At 40.2% G+C, this 14917-nt stretch overlaps 1 protein-coding gene across 1 annotated transcript in view; it reads right to left on the bottom strand.

Annotated features, from left to right (window-relative positions):
• Window positions 1-14578, bottom strand: part of RORB (RAR related orphan receptor B) — a 179421-nt gene extending 164843 nt beyond the window's left edge. Inside the window, exon 1 of the mRNA XM_036856610.1 lies at window positions 14013-14578. Coding sequence (XP_036712505.1) covers window positions 14013-14019 — 7 coding nt within the window. The 5' untranslated portion in view covers window positions 14020-14578. The remainder of the gene's footprint in view (window positions 1-14012) is intronic.
• Window positions 14579-14917: the final 339 nt, after the last annotated feature.

The raw sequence follows: 14917 nt of genomic DNA, 5'->3' as shown, positions 1-14917 counted from the left end.
TTACTGGGCCAAAGAGTATGATCATTTTTAAGGGTTTAGGCTCAATGACTGTACCAATATAAACACCCACTATAGAATATGAGGGTGTCCAATTCATCACACCCTCTACAATTTGACAGGTGAAGATGCCACTAATATTGTTTTAATTCTTTAATAAGTGAAGTTGAGCTCTTTCTTTCCAATTGTTTGTTAGCCATTTATATTTCTTCTTTTTATAAAACAATTGTTTATGTTTTGTGGGACTGTTTTTAAGGTGTTGAAACTGCATTTTTAAACTGTTAAAAAAGCACTCTGTTTTTGGGTTTTCTTTGCCTTAGCTACCAGGGCACATTCTTATTTATACCTGTCCTGCATTATCTCACAAGATGCTTTGTGCATCACCCAGACGGTGTCTACAGAAGCTCGCTGAGAACTATAGAGCACTCAACACAGGCAAGACATTATTATAAATTTTACCTGCGATTACATTTGTAAAGAGATGAGACTGCATCTGTCAGCTCCTCCCAGGTTTACGGAATTCCCTTTAAAATTGTTTTCAGAATTTTCCTTAAGAGCAGCTACAGTGCAAAGACTGACAGAATTAATGAGTAGAAAGAAATATTCCACTATTTCTAAAAGAGCAAGCACAGAAGGTATTTTACATGAGGTAAAACAAAGAGAATCACTTGAGATAAGCCTACAGTTTTTTCCAGTGTGATGTTATCAAACATACTAGATGCTAGATGCAAGATGAAGACAACGCAGCGCAGACTCTGATGCAGTCCATTTTCTTTCTAATAGTATCTGTGGTCAAATTTAGTCGAGTTGTGGGAATCAGGACCATTATATAATAAGATCAATTTGAGTCCCGGAGAATAAACGGCAGGGTAGGGTTGGTGTTTCAAGCTATGTTTGTACAGCACAGCTTACACAAAAGAGGTCTGAAAAATCAGTAACAGTGGACTAATAAATATGCTTTTAAAGAAATGTGAATGAGCTTAATGTGAAAGCATAAAAATTAATCATATAAGTGATAGCTCAATGTAAGGGATACTATGTTTCAGCCAAAATGCAAAACACATTAAATTGCAATATTGTTGCGGAGAAGCAGAACTCTACATTTATTCAGAATTAATGTCAAATTTAATTGTTTTTTTTTCCTTCATATTGCTGAGCACAATTAGACATGGCACCCTCTTAATGTTGTCAAGGTTTTTTCCTTAAGAAAATACTTTATGCTTGTACAAGACACAGAGTTGGATAGGACGATAACAGGGCTTTGATATAAATGGTGTGCTGCTGAGACTTTCAATTCCAGCCAATCAATCAGACAAAATTAATTAAACTCAGATAAATGGTGGTATGCTTGGCTATTCAACCCATTACTTTGTTTGAAATGCTTATGGCCAAAGATAGATAACCCTCCTCTTAACAAACATAAAAACCAGAGGAGAGAATTGACAAGCTGAGGGACAAATGAGTGAATTAACATAAACTATTAGGCAAGTGTATGTTGATTATTGAATAAAGAGGAATTTTGTATTTAGACATAAACAGTCTTTAGAGCTACTTCCCATAAAGTTGTTTCTTTCCTTAAATTAGAGGCAGCTAGGTTAGGATCTTAGTGGAGGAAACATCTATAAATATGTAATTTCACTAAAAATATGAAATCTCTGTCAAAGGAGACATATTTAAATTTATGAAATTAAATTTCAGAATCTTCAAGGCAATAATTATGTTCACAAAAATTTTTACTATATATACTTTGACTTGCTATTATTTTTACTGGACAGTTTCCATTCAGAATCTGTAGATGTTTCCATAATACATATTTTAATTTTTCCTGAGATTGGTAAATGTCATGATCATTATTTTAGGAGTGAGAACTGTGGAGAACTATGGTTTGTCCAAGAGGATCCTGTGATTGGATGAAATATATAGTTTTACTATATTAATATGTATTCTTTATATGGCCAAAACACTCATGAGAGTTTGGGTACCAAGTTTTATCTTGAGGGCCAATACTGGTCAAATGGTAGTACAGGCTGCATCTGGACTTCACAAGTATTAATGCCATAATTGATGAGTGATGTCTGCTGTGGGTACAGGGATGGTAAAAAATAGTACAGCATAGCCTAAGAGAGAAAGCACAGAGTAATGAAAATAGAACTGGACTCAGCGTCAAAAGCCCTTGATTGAAGTCAAACTCTGGTCTCAACTTCTTTTAACAAATAATTATGGACAAATCATATATTTTCATATTTAGAAAAAGGGGTATAATCAACACTGGACATTTCAGAAATTCAAATGAAACAAAGATTATCTAAGGAATTCTTTAGGAATTTTATAAGAAAACCACTTTTGTTGTGCCTGAGACTGTTATCTTAGAGGGCATCGCTTCTTATACATTGTAAGTACTCAATAATCAGGATTTGTTGAATCATATTTAAATCTGATCCACTATTGGGAGTGTCACCTACAACTCTGTCACATATTTTCTTTTACTTTTTGGTCATTGTATTATGATAAAAGAAAGTCTATCTCTGACTCTAAATCAACACTCATGTCAACCATGTTAGGTAACCTTTCAGAAATCATTAATGAAATTTCGGTGGAAAAAATTTCAGGAATTAATTTATTTCAATACAAAACAACACTTTCTAAAACCAATCAAATAAACTTTAATTTACTGTGACACGGGTGGCATCCAGAAATGACTTTTAGTGATATTAGTTAACAGAACAAAATAAAACAAAAACACAATTGGAAGGGTATTAATGCTACCTTATTAGCATTCTTATTATTGATATTTCTGAGCTGTCCTTGGAAAGATACTCCAAAAGCCCTGTTCCTTTGGTACTTAGGTTTTTATTTTTTCAAATGACAGGAATGAAAATATACATGCAAGGGTGAAAGTGCTTAGGATTGCCTTTCAAAAGTAGTCAGCATTTAAAAGAAAAAAAACAGAATATTGGGCCATTTGTTTTAAATTTAATTTTAGAGCAAACTGATGAATAGTATAGGACCCTAAAAATTTCTAAATGAATTTATCCAAAATATTAAAACAATTATTGTCAAGAAGCACTGCACCTTAATGATACGATGTGTTTTTCCCGAACAAATGTTCCTCTTTTCAAATCAGACTGTGTGGCATTTGCTCATATTCAACAACTGTGGAAATTTGGAACAAGGTTTCTTCTTAAAAAGAAAAAAAGTCTAATCCCTTTGCTATGTGCCAGGCACAACTTATGTACAAGTTAATAGGAAATGCTGTATGTAATAATTTTATTATTTGACCTGACAATGATAAGAATAGCCAATTACTCATTAGAAACTGAACATGCCTGAGTTCTTTAAGCTTGCACATTACTGTTTGATTCCGGAATCTAGCAGCCAGCAGCTGCTGGATGGTGAACTATGATTGGAGTGTTCATTCTGGCTCAAGCTCTATAATGAAACTTTTACTTTGGCAACTTGGAATATGGGTTTTTATGCTAATCCAGTGTTATGGAACCCATATGAAGCACTTGTGCGATCCATTCCTTGGACAGGTGAAATTAAACATATTTTAAATGTGGTTTGATAAATAGTTTCAATTATTTTCATTTCACTATTCAGGCAAATAAAATAGTGCTACTGTTTGAATTTCATAACCTCATAATCAGTTATAGGCAAGAACACATTCTGATCCTATTTAACAAGACAGTCTTTAAATAGCCTTTTTAAGGGAAAGATCAAATAGTGGTTTAGTGTTTACTTAGTAAATATATTTCCATAAAAGCCAGAGTAAAAAAATCTAGATTCATATTACATATGGCATTCAAGTAAACCACTGTTCTCCAAAGGTTCAATCTATATTTACCACCAAGAAAAAACACATTGGCCCAGACATAACATGAAGTGGGTATATGTGTCCACTGTCATATAACATATGGTGCCAGAGATGAGCACCAGAGAAACCACAATAAGAAGTGAGGGAGGCAGATATAAGCTAAAATGTTCTTGGTTTTCAGAGTTCTCTAAAGGCTGCTTTTTCTTGTTGTTGATTTTTGTGTTTTAACTAACTGCAGTTTCTGACCAATCTGATCATATCACTGTCCTTTTACACAACTGTCCTTTTATTATCACCTAAACTTAGAGAAATTTGTTTTTAAGCTCAGATAAATGGTGTGACCCATCACATGACAGGCCAGATTTTATTACAGAGTTAGGAATGGAATCACAGATTGTAATATCATTCCAATGCCATTTTTCAGAAAAATAATTCCCATTTCATACTTCTACTTGATACTAATCTTAGTTTTGTTTTTCTTTTGTTTTGTATTATATTCACCTTTTGAAATAGAAAGCACTGTCAACAAGTATACTTTTCAGTTTAACCTGATAACCTAACTAGGTCTGAAGCTGAGTACTGTATTGTGATGTCTAAATATAACGGTACAGATAAATTAAAATATTTTAAATATAAAAAAAAAAAGAAGCGAGGGAGGGAGTGTCCAGAAAACCAGTTGCCTTATTTAATAACTGTTCAGTCAAAGCTCCTAAAAGTTAGAGGGGCGGTTCTGTGCCCTCTCTTCCAACCTTTCACCTTTTTAGAAAAGCCTCAAAAAATGGGGTCAGTCAGCCACTTCTTGAATTCTTCCAGTTCCATGAAGTAAACAGATTAAGTACAGTAGCCATTATGTTACCAGAATATGTTGCAACAACAAAAAAGTACCATTCCTTAGTCTAATAAATTCCAGTTAATAATCTGCATTTTAAAAAATGTATCTAGGGCTTCCCTGGTGGCGCAGTGGTTGAGAATCTGCCTGCCAATGCAGGGGACGCGGGTTCGAGCCCTGGTCTGGGAAGATCCCACATGCCACGGAGCAACTGGGCCCGTGAGCCACAATTACTGAGCCTGCGCGTCTGGAGCCTGTGCTCGGCAACGAGAGGCCGCGATAGTGAGAGGCCTGCGCACGGCGATGAAGAGTGGCCCCCACTTGCCACAACTAGAGAAAGCCCTGGCACAGAAACGAAGACCCAACACAGCCATACATACATACATACATACATAAATAAAAAAAAAAAAGAATGTAAGCAGACAAGAATAGCATTTAAAAAAAAATGTATCTATTTTTCAAGACTGAAAATGTATGGCTATGTGGTCTTGCTCACTGTATAGAAATTTGAAGCTGAGGTTTATGCTAATGCGGAGGGTTATGATCAAGAGTGGCGATTTGGCTGCCTGGAAGTCTCAAATGGTGACATTCACCTTTGTGAATTCTCCCCAGTCTAGGGTCCGGTTTTCAGTTTTGTAGGCTCAGAAACTTGATCTCACCAGTGTTTCAGAGTAGATTAGACCTTAGTACGAGGATTCAAGTTAACTAAGCTCACAAGAGCTAATGTATAAGACCAGAAAGTCAAATTATCACTTCAAAATGAAGAGTCTACTTGTGAATTGCAGTAGATACTATTTTTTAAGCTTAATCAGCGATTTGCCTATAGATAGATGGTGCTAGGATGGACATGGCCAATAGTTGCTTCTCACACTCACATTTCTGTTACTACCTAGGAGTCCTGGATGTCTCCATCTTTAAATATGCTTAAGGGAGAGAATAACTCAAAAGTCAGCAAGACTATTATCTGTTGATTTTATAGTTTAATTTTCAGAGTTCAATCTTACATCCAAGTTCTTGAAATGGAAAAGTTTGAGGAATATCACTATTGCCCTCAGACACTGCTGACATGTCCTATTACTTCAATGGATTTTATTCTTCCTGATATCTAGTAATCTAAGATACTCTCTAGAGTAGATATCACTATTTTCAGGTAATGCCTTAAATGTTAAAGAAAATGAAACTCAATATATATCAGCCATGTCCTTATTCCTTATTTTACAAAGATAAGAATTTCTCTTATAAAAACAAATGTATAAGAACATTGTATTTTCCCATATTTTTTTTCCTAGTGATTCTTTTTTTGCAAGTTACATTCTTCCCCACTCTGATATTTGTCTAATTCTGTACATTTTCCTTTTGCAATTTAAGAATTACTTTAGAGTTTTCTTTTTTAAATTGTCACTTGAAAATTATTTTACTAGTAAGAGTTTTATTTGGGAACAATACTACTAGTTATTCTACATCAGGATATGTTCTTTTTGGAACAGTTCTACTTCCATAAACTAAATTTCACCTAGCACCTACTATAAAAGGCAACTGTGAAATACAAGAAACAATAATTTAATAAACCTCATTTATGATGAATAAATTAACCAAAAGACAGACTTCTATGCATCCTTAGAGGCCCATCTCAAACATCACTTCCCCTGTGAGAGCTATTCTGATGTTCTGATAGCATCCCTACTGTATTCTGTTCTGCTCTCACTTTGATCATAGCTTTGACCTCACCAGTTGTCTAATGTTTTATCAACTTGGGCATCCTTAGGGCTCAGTTTTGTGCCTCACTTTGACTAGATGCTCAATAAATCATGGATAAATGAATGTGAGTCACATACATTTCTATTAGTATATACGTGGCTGCAGAAGATGAAATCTTTGTGTCTGTCCCTTTTAAAATTAAAACTGAAAATTGAAATATTCAGGAAGATGGTCTTATTCCCATTCTTGAGAGAATATCTTAATTTGGACTCCTAGAAATGAGATGATCAATGAGTGTGACAAAGTTTTCAGAACAGGGGAGAATCAAGCTTGGTTGGTTCCAAATAGGGAGAGAAATTTGTATTTAAAAATGATATTTTAAAAAACTAGTCGGAAGATTAAAATAAAATAATATTCTACTTTTTATTGCAGCCAGTAATACTCATTTATTCCATGCTAAGTAATGATTACAAATGCCAAGGCCTTTTAAAAAAGCTTTTGCTGTTTCTTTTTTAAAGGATAACTTGGTGCCCAAATTCAGAGAGGACCTTTTGTACTTCTAATTCAATATTAAAATACTGTATATCTGCTATTGTCCGATGATTACAACATAATCCTAATAAAATGCAGGTAATGGTGTAACAGTCTTTAAAGAAGGATGCTTTATTAGACAGTCATATGAAAAATTTTTTAAATATAATTTAAAATTGACTTGTCACAACATTCACTGGGAAAAAAGCTTTACTATGAAATAAAAATCTATGTAAGTTTTCTTTAAGCATTCCAAATCTTTCATATGTCCCACGGTACCAGGACATTGGGTTTACATGAGTACAAAGCAATAAGCAGACTAGTAACAAAAAACATAATTTGGTGATCAACCAGATTATTTGTCCCCACCTCTCTCTTTTTTTTTTTTGCTGATGTCTGTAATTCCACTGAATTTGAGAAATATAACCCAGGGCCACATGATATGAAAACTAATCACACATAAAAAATGACACCAATAAATACCCTTTTTAGTTAAGTAATTTACAAAGTCAGCATACCCACCCAGTTAATAAAATATTCACATGCAGAGGTGAACACGCTTAAGTCAAAGCAAATTACCTATGTTCTTTTATAAGAACAGGTTTTTGAACGAGTTTTTAGTTTCATGTTTTGGCAAAAGGTAACATGTTTATTTTGACCTCTCTAGGAACATGCCTAAGCCAAGAACATCCCAACTGAATTTTAAAACAAAGTTTACCATAACGTTGTAATAATTATCATAAAGTAAATTCTATTTCTAATAGTTATAAAATAAGGACTAGCCAAGAAAAATGCATGTTACATTTAGTAGAAAATACTATACCTTTTAAGAGTTATTTTTAAATGTTTTAAATGCTTGCTATGCAAGGTATTACACAACGTAGATAAAATATACTTTGAATATTATTTTTAACTCTCCAGATAACCATTAATGAAATTGCACTTATTATTTGTTGCAGACAACAAATCTAGGACTTGAAATATTGATGGCCATGTAGATATATTTTAAAGGTGAACAGAGGAAGCCAAAATTCTAAGTGCCTTGCAATGCATAATAATTTTGTTTGTGACACTACGATCTCAATATTTCCTTTCATAAGAACTCACTCCCCACTGCCATTAGTTAACCACATGGTTATTATATTTAGCTTGATTCTCTATAAATGCCGTTATAACACCTGTGGTTTCCCTCATTAAGAACTGAAATGGATGGGGTCAGGGGTTGAAAGGGCAGCATATGCGCTATGAAAGAACTAGTTAACATAGCCTATTATATTGGCGCACTGGTAAATCTCATTTCTATTCATCAGATGATTAGTTCAATCAATATTTATTCCTCTATGCTCCCTTTGTCTTTTGCTACAAAGGAGACATCCTTCAAATTCATGGCATAAGCCTTGTTATCTATGAATTTGTTGCTTAATTTGAGACGGAATATTTTATTTACTTGGCAGTCCTAAATTCTTTGATTCCTTTTCCCTCTAATTATCATTAGGTAGTATAATGGAGTTTTGTGTAGATTATTTATAAATAAATGCTGTTAAGAGTTTTTTTGTTTGTTTGTTTTGTTTTGTTTTGTTTTAATGGGACTAAAGTACCACATGTATTCATTTCTTCTTTTTGAAGGCTCTGGAAAGTTGCTTCTGTTTCTCTATATATGTTTGAATTTGGAAGTGTGGATTGTGAAAGCAACGATAAGAATGATTTTCTCTCTCAAATATTCATTCTTCTTGTCTGAGTGGGTGGTTATAGGCACATACATATACATATTGTGTATCAGTGTGTATCAACAGACGCCTCCAAAGACTGCTATTATATCTGCTAGGGATTCTGTTAAGTCACAGATTCTAGTCAAAGTAAGATAAATATTTGCACGAAGCTGTAATTGGAAGACGATTACAAAGTTACAGGAATAATACTTTATGTGTAGAGTGCTCATTTTATCAAAGGTCATTATGCATTACATTACAAAAGATTTATTTCATTTGTCTACTTAATTTCTGTCCTTTATGTAAGAATGGTTGGAATAGTAAAACTATATCTAGAATTTAAAAAACCTTATATTAATTATTAAGCAAAATTTCCATTCCTAATATTTACTTTTCTGTATAGTTTATCACAATAAAATGCTTTGTTAATGTCAATTACATAAAATTAACGGCAATATAATTTAAAGCCTGTTTTTGTCTTTATGGAAGAGACACAGAAATGATTTAGTCTTAAGAAAGTCTCATCATAATACTAGAATGAGAAAAATATACCTATTTTAAGTCATCTCAATCACTAATAAATTTGCACTAATAACGTATGTGTTCATAACTTTTGATATGTTTTAATCGGGCTAAAATTTGATGGTTTTAACTCCGGCATTAATTTTCCTATATCTTCATATAATTACCTGTAAGGCTTAGGTTTCTCCAAGGTACAGTGGCACTGATGTTACTGTTCACAATTTAAAACCTCACTTTATTTACAAATTTGCAGAAAACTAGCAGACGCTTATATAAAGAATTTAAAAACTTAATAATTTACTAGAATATTTTAATCTCTGTATTAACTGAATGCTATAATATGTACTTTAAATAAGAGGTATGTTATTCATAGCAGTGAAAAAATCTAGTTAATGCCTTGTGATTCACACTTTTATTTCTTAACACTATTGTATCAAAAAGTATAAAAACTACATAAAGCTGAAAAAAAGTTTTACTTGTCTTTTTATCTAGGAAAACTGCCTGTATTGAATCATTTAAAAATCCTGGTGATAATTCTGCATATGCTACTTTTAGGGGAAAAATAAAAGTAGGAATTATTACACAGCTGGAATGCCATGTTCACGAAGACCAACCCTGAAACTTAATATTTTCTTCGTGCTGGAAAATTTTTGCTGCTGTAAAATTAGGTTTCATGAGTATGAAACATGTAAATTTAAAATACAGTGTATTTGTATTGCATGCACACATGAATAGTTGCTTTTATGGTTGTAAATAGTTTAGTGTCTAACAAATTGTTACCAAAATAACTAAATGTGGACATTTCTTTTGATTGAATATAAAATAAACATGTTAGTTATGTTAAAGTTAAACTTCACACAAACCCCTTTAATAATGATGCAAGAAATCCTTTAACGTTTTTCTAAACAGTACAGCAAATTATACTGCTGTTGATGGAACATCCAGGACTTGTGAGTTTTAAATGAATGCTACAAAGGAGTTTTAATCTTGTAACCCCCATGTTTATGAAGCCTGCTGCTCAAAGTTCTCCCTTTCTATTTCCATCCTGGTTTCCCAATTCCTGATTATCTGAAAATATAGAAAAGTTAAAAGCCTTAATGGTACTAATATGTATACCGGAAGTCCAGGATGTCAAGCCCTTCTGTGTTAAAATACTTGTTACAAATTCACTCAGGATGTTGAGGGTGGGGGAGGAAAGAGTCCCAAGATGTAACCACCTAAGAAAAACAATTTTCTGGCTATATATTTTTTCAACAATACTTGAAATATAGCTTTAGGATTTTTCTTTGAACTGTTTGAATGTTTACTTTTCTTGGATTATAAAGACAGCTTACTGATAATTACTTAATGAACAATTACTAATGACTACTGACAGGGATGTCCTTCCACCAATGTTTTTAATTGTGGGAGGTGGAATGTTGGTTAGAAATATTTAATTGGAATTTTTGGAAGAAATTAAGATCTAGAACAGGTTTAGGAAATTTAAAGGCCTGGCCGGCAGGACGTTCAGAGCTCCAGACTTCCCAAGGTTTGCCATACCTCTGAGAGCAAGCCGCTTCTTTTCTAAAGTTAGCAGTTCATAAAAATTAACTACCTGAAAATAATAGATGAAAACCGGACTTTAGAAAAGCCAAGCCCCATCCTTGTTTACAGCAAGGATAAAACCAGATTTCTAATCCGCCGGAGCCACAATCACCTATTGATTGCAACGACATCTGTGCCCCTGTTTTTGGAAGCAGGGTTTTCTGCGGAGGCAGGGTGAAAAATCCGACCATTTCGGTGCTCCTGTGTAATAAACAGCTGGCAGGCTTCCCAGGAAGGAGTCTTGAAATCCACACCTCGGCTCACTTGTTTCTCACCTATGGACGGACCCAATTAAAAGTCCTCCCTTCCGCATTCATAAGTTATCCTTTTCAATAATGCAATCTACGAAGTAGCATCTCTAGACCTCATGTGGTAGGTACTCTGTAGCAGACAAAGGGTGAAAGGCTTTGTGCGCCACCAAATACACCCTTCTCCGCCCCAGGCCATCCCCGAGTGCTGGGGACCGACTCAGTTCAGCCATGGGGTAGGACAATGACCTAAGGATCAGAGCCTCTTAACCCCTTTCTTACCACAGAGCTTCCCTCGGGATAAAGTCTCTTAACTATCCTAGACCTGGCGGGGGCGGGGTGGAGTCCGGCGGTCGGGGGTGGGTTTACTGTGTTGGTCCCCAGGGCGACCACTCGATCCTGGACCAAGTTTGCATTGTGCCAAGTGCCCTGACTCAGTGGAGTTGCCAAATGCAAACCGTGGAGCCGAGGCTGAATAACAGACTGGGACCACCCGGGGATGGGGGACGTGTGTGTGCGCGCGCGTGTGTGCGTGCGCGCGTGTATGGTGTGTAGGGGGAAAGGGAGTGGGCGCACTGTAAAGCTGAGTTCAAAAACTGCCCCCTCCCCCAATATAGACTGCTTAGTAGCCCAGGCACAAGAGAAAGTTGATTCGTTTCCGCTCTCACTTCTCAAGTTCACACTCAAGTTCAACCCCTGACTGCCGTAAGACGACTGAGTAGCCTGGACGTTTTCTCCATCCTTATACAATCACCTCTGATGACGCGGGAGGGCACGGTCTGTAGGAAATGCGCGGAGATGGCAGAGGAGGGACAGTAAAGGGTCAAGAACGGAGAGCCCAGGAGGTAGAGAGGACTCCGCCACCTTTTAAGGTTGATTTTTCTCCAGAGCGTTCCCCCAGGCCCCCTGAGAGCTGTCTTAAGTTAGAACCCTCTGGGACTGTGGGGTGGGGGTGGGGGGAGTAGGCTTCGACTTCTTTCTCAAGGTGAGTAAGAGGCAGCACCTGGCGTCAAGCTTCTCGAGTCCCCGAAGTGGGCGCCTTGGCGAATCTGGACTGTCGCTGGCAAACTGCTCCTTCAGGAGCAGTGCGATCAAGCTACAACCCACTCTTGTCCCACACTCCTCTGTTTTCTACAATTTAAGGGGAGAGTGAATGGCTTTTGGCCCCAGGCCCTAGTGCCGGGTTGGAACTGACGTGGCGCATGGTTTCAGACCTCCAGAACATAAGAACTCAGCCACGGGAGGAATATTGATTGGAAAGGGAGAAGTAGGGGTTGGACGAACTAGCTACCCCAGAAAGGAGCAGGGGAAACTGAAAGGAGAGAGGATGGTGGTGCGACGGGACAGAAAAACAAAAACAAAGAGTAGGGCGTCCTTTACTTAAAGGTTCTGCACTCGCCAATTACCCAAGTATAGTTTCCTGAAAGAATTTGGGCAGTGGAGCATGTGACCAATCTCCCAACCGGGACACTAAACTGGAACCAGCTCGCACTCACGGGGCCCCCACTAGTATGCAGGTCAATCAAGACCATTTCACCAGGACGTCTCTGTCCCTTAGCTTCAGCTACCTCCCTCCCACCCACCTCCATGGACGGCCTCTCTGTTCCTCCTCCTCCTTCCCTTTCTTGCCACGTCCCAGCGCCTAGCTGGCTAACCCAGTCTCTGCTCTAGCGTCCAGGCTCGGGATTCACTTCGAGCGGAGCAGGGGGAACATGCCCGATGCCCCATCCCGACGCTCCTCAATAGGTATTGGGAATGTGGATGGGAGGTGAACACAGCCGAGTGGAAGGCGATGAGTGTTTGCAGCCCAACTCTCCCAAGTTCTTTGCTAGTCCACCTGTCACGCGGGCTCAGGGATATAGGAAGGTCCGGAGCTGGCCGTTTCCACCTTTCTGTTGCCAGGACCCAGAGGGACAGACGAGGAGGAGAGGAGAGCCCCCGTCCCCGCCCCACCGCAAGAAACGCAGAATTGGCTAGAAAGAAAAACTGGGGAGTGTGGGGCGGCGGGTGCTCCGAGGCTCGCACTTATCCCCATGGCACGCGGGCACCCGGCCCGCTCTCCGAGAGAAGAGTGAAGTTGTGGCCAAGCAGACAGTGGAGGAAAGCGGCTCTGGGCACAGCGCGCAGGAAACGTGAAGGTCCTGGCACCGCAGGGGAGGAGACGGACCAAGTGATTCCCTAAAGCAGGCCAGGCCATCCGCCCGGGCAGCCCAAAGTGCAGCCGGAACAAGTGTGTTGCCCCTGTCCCCGGCGCGTCACCCCACCGCCGCCAGCTAGCCCAGGGGACCTGCCACCGCAGTCGCCGCTGGGGGTCCTGGCCCGAAGGTTCACCCAGCACCGCCTCCCGCAGCGGTCCTTTGACAAAGGAGCCTTCCCCGCCGCGGGTAGCGCGGGCTTTTATCCTCTGGAACTTTCTCCGCACAACTTTTTCAGGATGGCGCTCGTCCCTGGGCCGCGCGGGCTCGGGCACGCGGACCTGGCCAGGGCGCAGCTCCGGCGCGAGGGACGCGCGCAGGGGACGAACCCGGAATCTGTGTCTAGTCCCACGACACCGCCCCCTCTGCCTACCACTCCCACGAAGGGACACTGTCCGCTGACCTGGACGCTGGTGGGCCTCATAACCTGAAGAGTGTGTGTACCCGCCTGGCCACCTGGCCTCCTGCCCGTGCGCCCCGCGCGCCCAACCCGGGCCGGCGACCGCCGCGCGCCCGGCGCTTCTAGCGGCTTCTGCCCAGAGGCATACTTCTCCCGGCTCTCCCTCCAACCGGCGTTCGCATCCGCACCCGAGAGTGACACCCCAAAATGGTACAGTACAACTCAAGGACTGGGAGGAAGCAACTAGCGTCGTCCCCTTCGCCAAAAAGCGCCCTCCCGTGTCCCTCCAGAACTCCTGAGAGGCATCAACACCTTCCCACAACTTTCTACGCCCAGGCCATTTGCAGCCCAACTGCGAACACGAACTCAGTAACTGCGCCCCGCCAACCTCTTTCCTCTTCGGCTGGGTGCGCTCCCCTCCCCCATCGCCCATCTGGCTGGAGTTGGCCGGACCGGGGAGACACGGTGCCTGCGGGCTCGCTTACCTCGCATGGTGTAGCCGCTCTCCCGCTCCGCGTAGTCATGAAGCTGCTCCCAGCCCGAACCCCGGAGAGCCCAAAAATCCCGCTCAGCACGAGTGAGGAAGGTAGTCGGCGAAGAGCTGCTCTGCTGAGAAAACCATCCCTTTAGGTGGACGCCGTGGCCGGAGGGTGACGTTTGCTGCCGCCGCTGCTATGTTAACAGTTTTGATGATGGTGGTGGTGACTGTTTTGATGGTTGTTTGGTTGTTTGTTTTTAGGAGGGGTGAAAAAAATGTGCTGGCTGGCTGGTGCCTGGGTTTTGTTTTGCTTTTGTTTTTCTTTTTTTCTTTCTCTCCAATGTACTTGCTTTTTAAAAATGCCACCGCCTCCGGCTCAGAAGGTTTCTTTTGTGATCACTTGGACTGAGGAGGAGGAGGAAGGGCAGCAGCAGGAGGAGGAGTTGGTGGTGGTTTTGTTAGTTACAAAGAAGAGGGAGAAGGAGCAAGGGGAAAAAAAGGAAACAGAAAGAAGAGGAAGAAAGGCGGTGTGGATGGCAGAGCATGTGCGTTTTCACATGACATCTGTGCCTGTTAGCGGATCCACAATGTGAATTTTCACTGTTCAGTTACAGGGAGGAAGGGAGCGAGAGAGAAAGAGAGAGGAGAGAGATGGGGAGAGAGCCGAGAAGGGGCTTATACGCGAGGGCGGGTTTGGCTGGGACTTCCAGGCCCCGCCTCCTGTCAGCGCCGCCGCCAATCAGCGCCTGGCAGTTCTTGGAGGGGCTGGGACGACGGGGGACAGGCTTGAAGGCGAAGGGCGGGGGATTACGACACTGGAGCCGAAGGCGGCCGGGGCTGGAACTGGGCATTAGAGACTGTCCGAACTGGGCGGAGGAGGAGGAGAGGGACCGATAGAGTCGGGCAGATCTG

This window comes from Balaenoptera musculus, chromosome 6, assembly GCF_009873245.2.
Source record: "Balaenoptera musculus isolate JJ_BM4_2016_0621 chromosome 6, mBalMus1.pri.v3, whole genome shotgun sequence".
NCBI lineage: Eukaryota > Metazoa > Chordata > Mammalia > Artiodactyla > Balaenopteridae > Balaenoptera > Balaenoptera musculus.
Note: the sequence above shows the minus strand (reverse complement) of the source record. Positions and strands in the feature narration are given on the sequence as shown.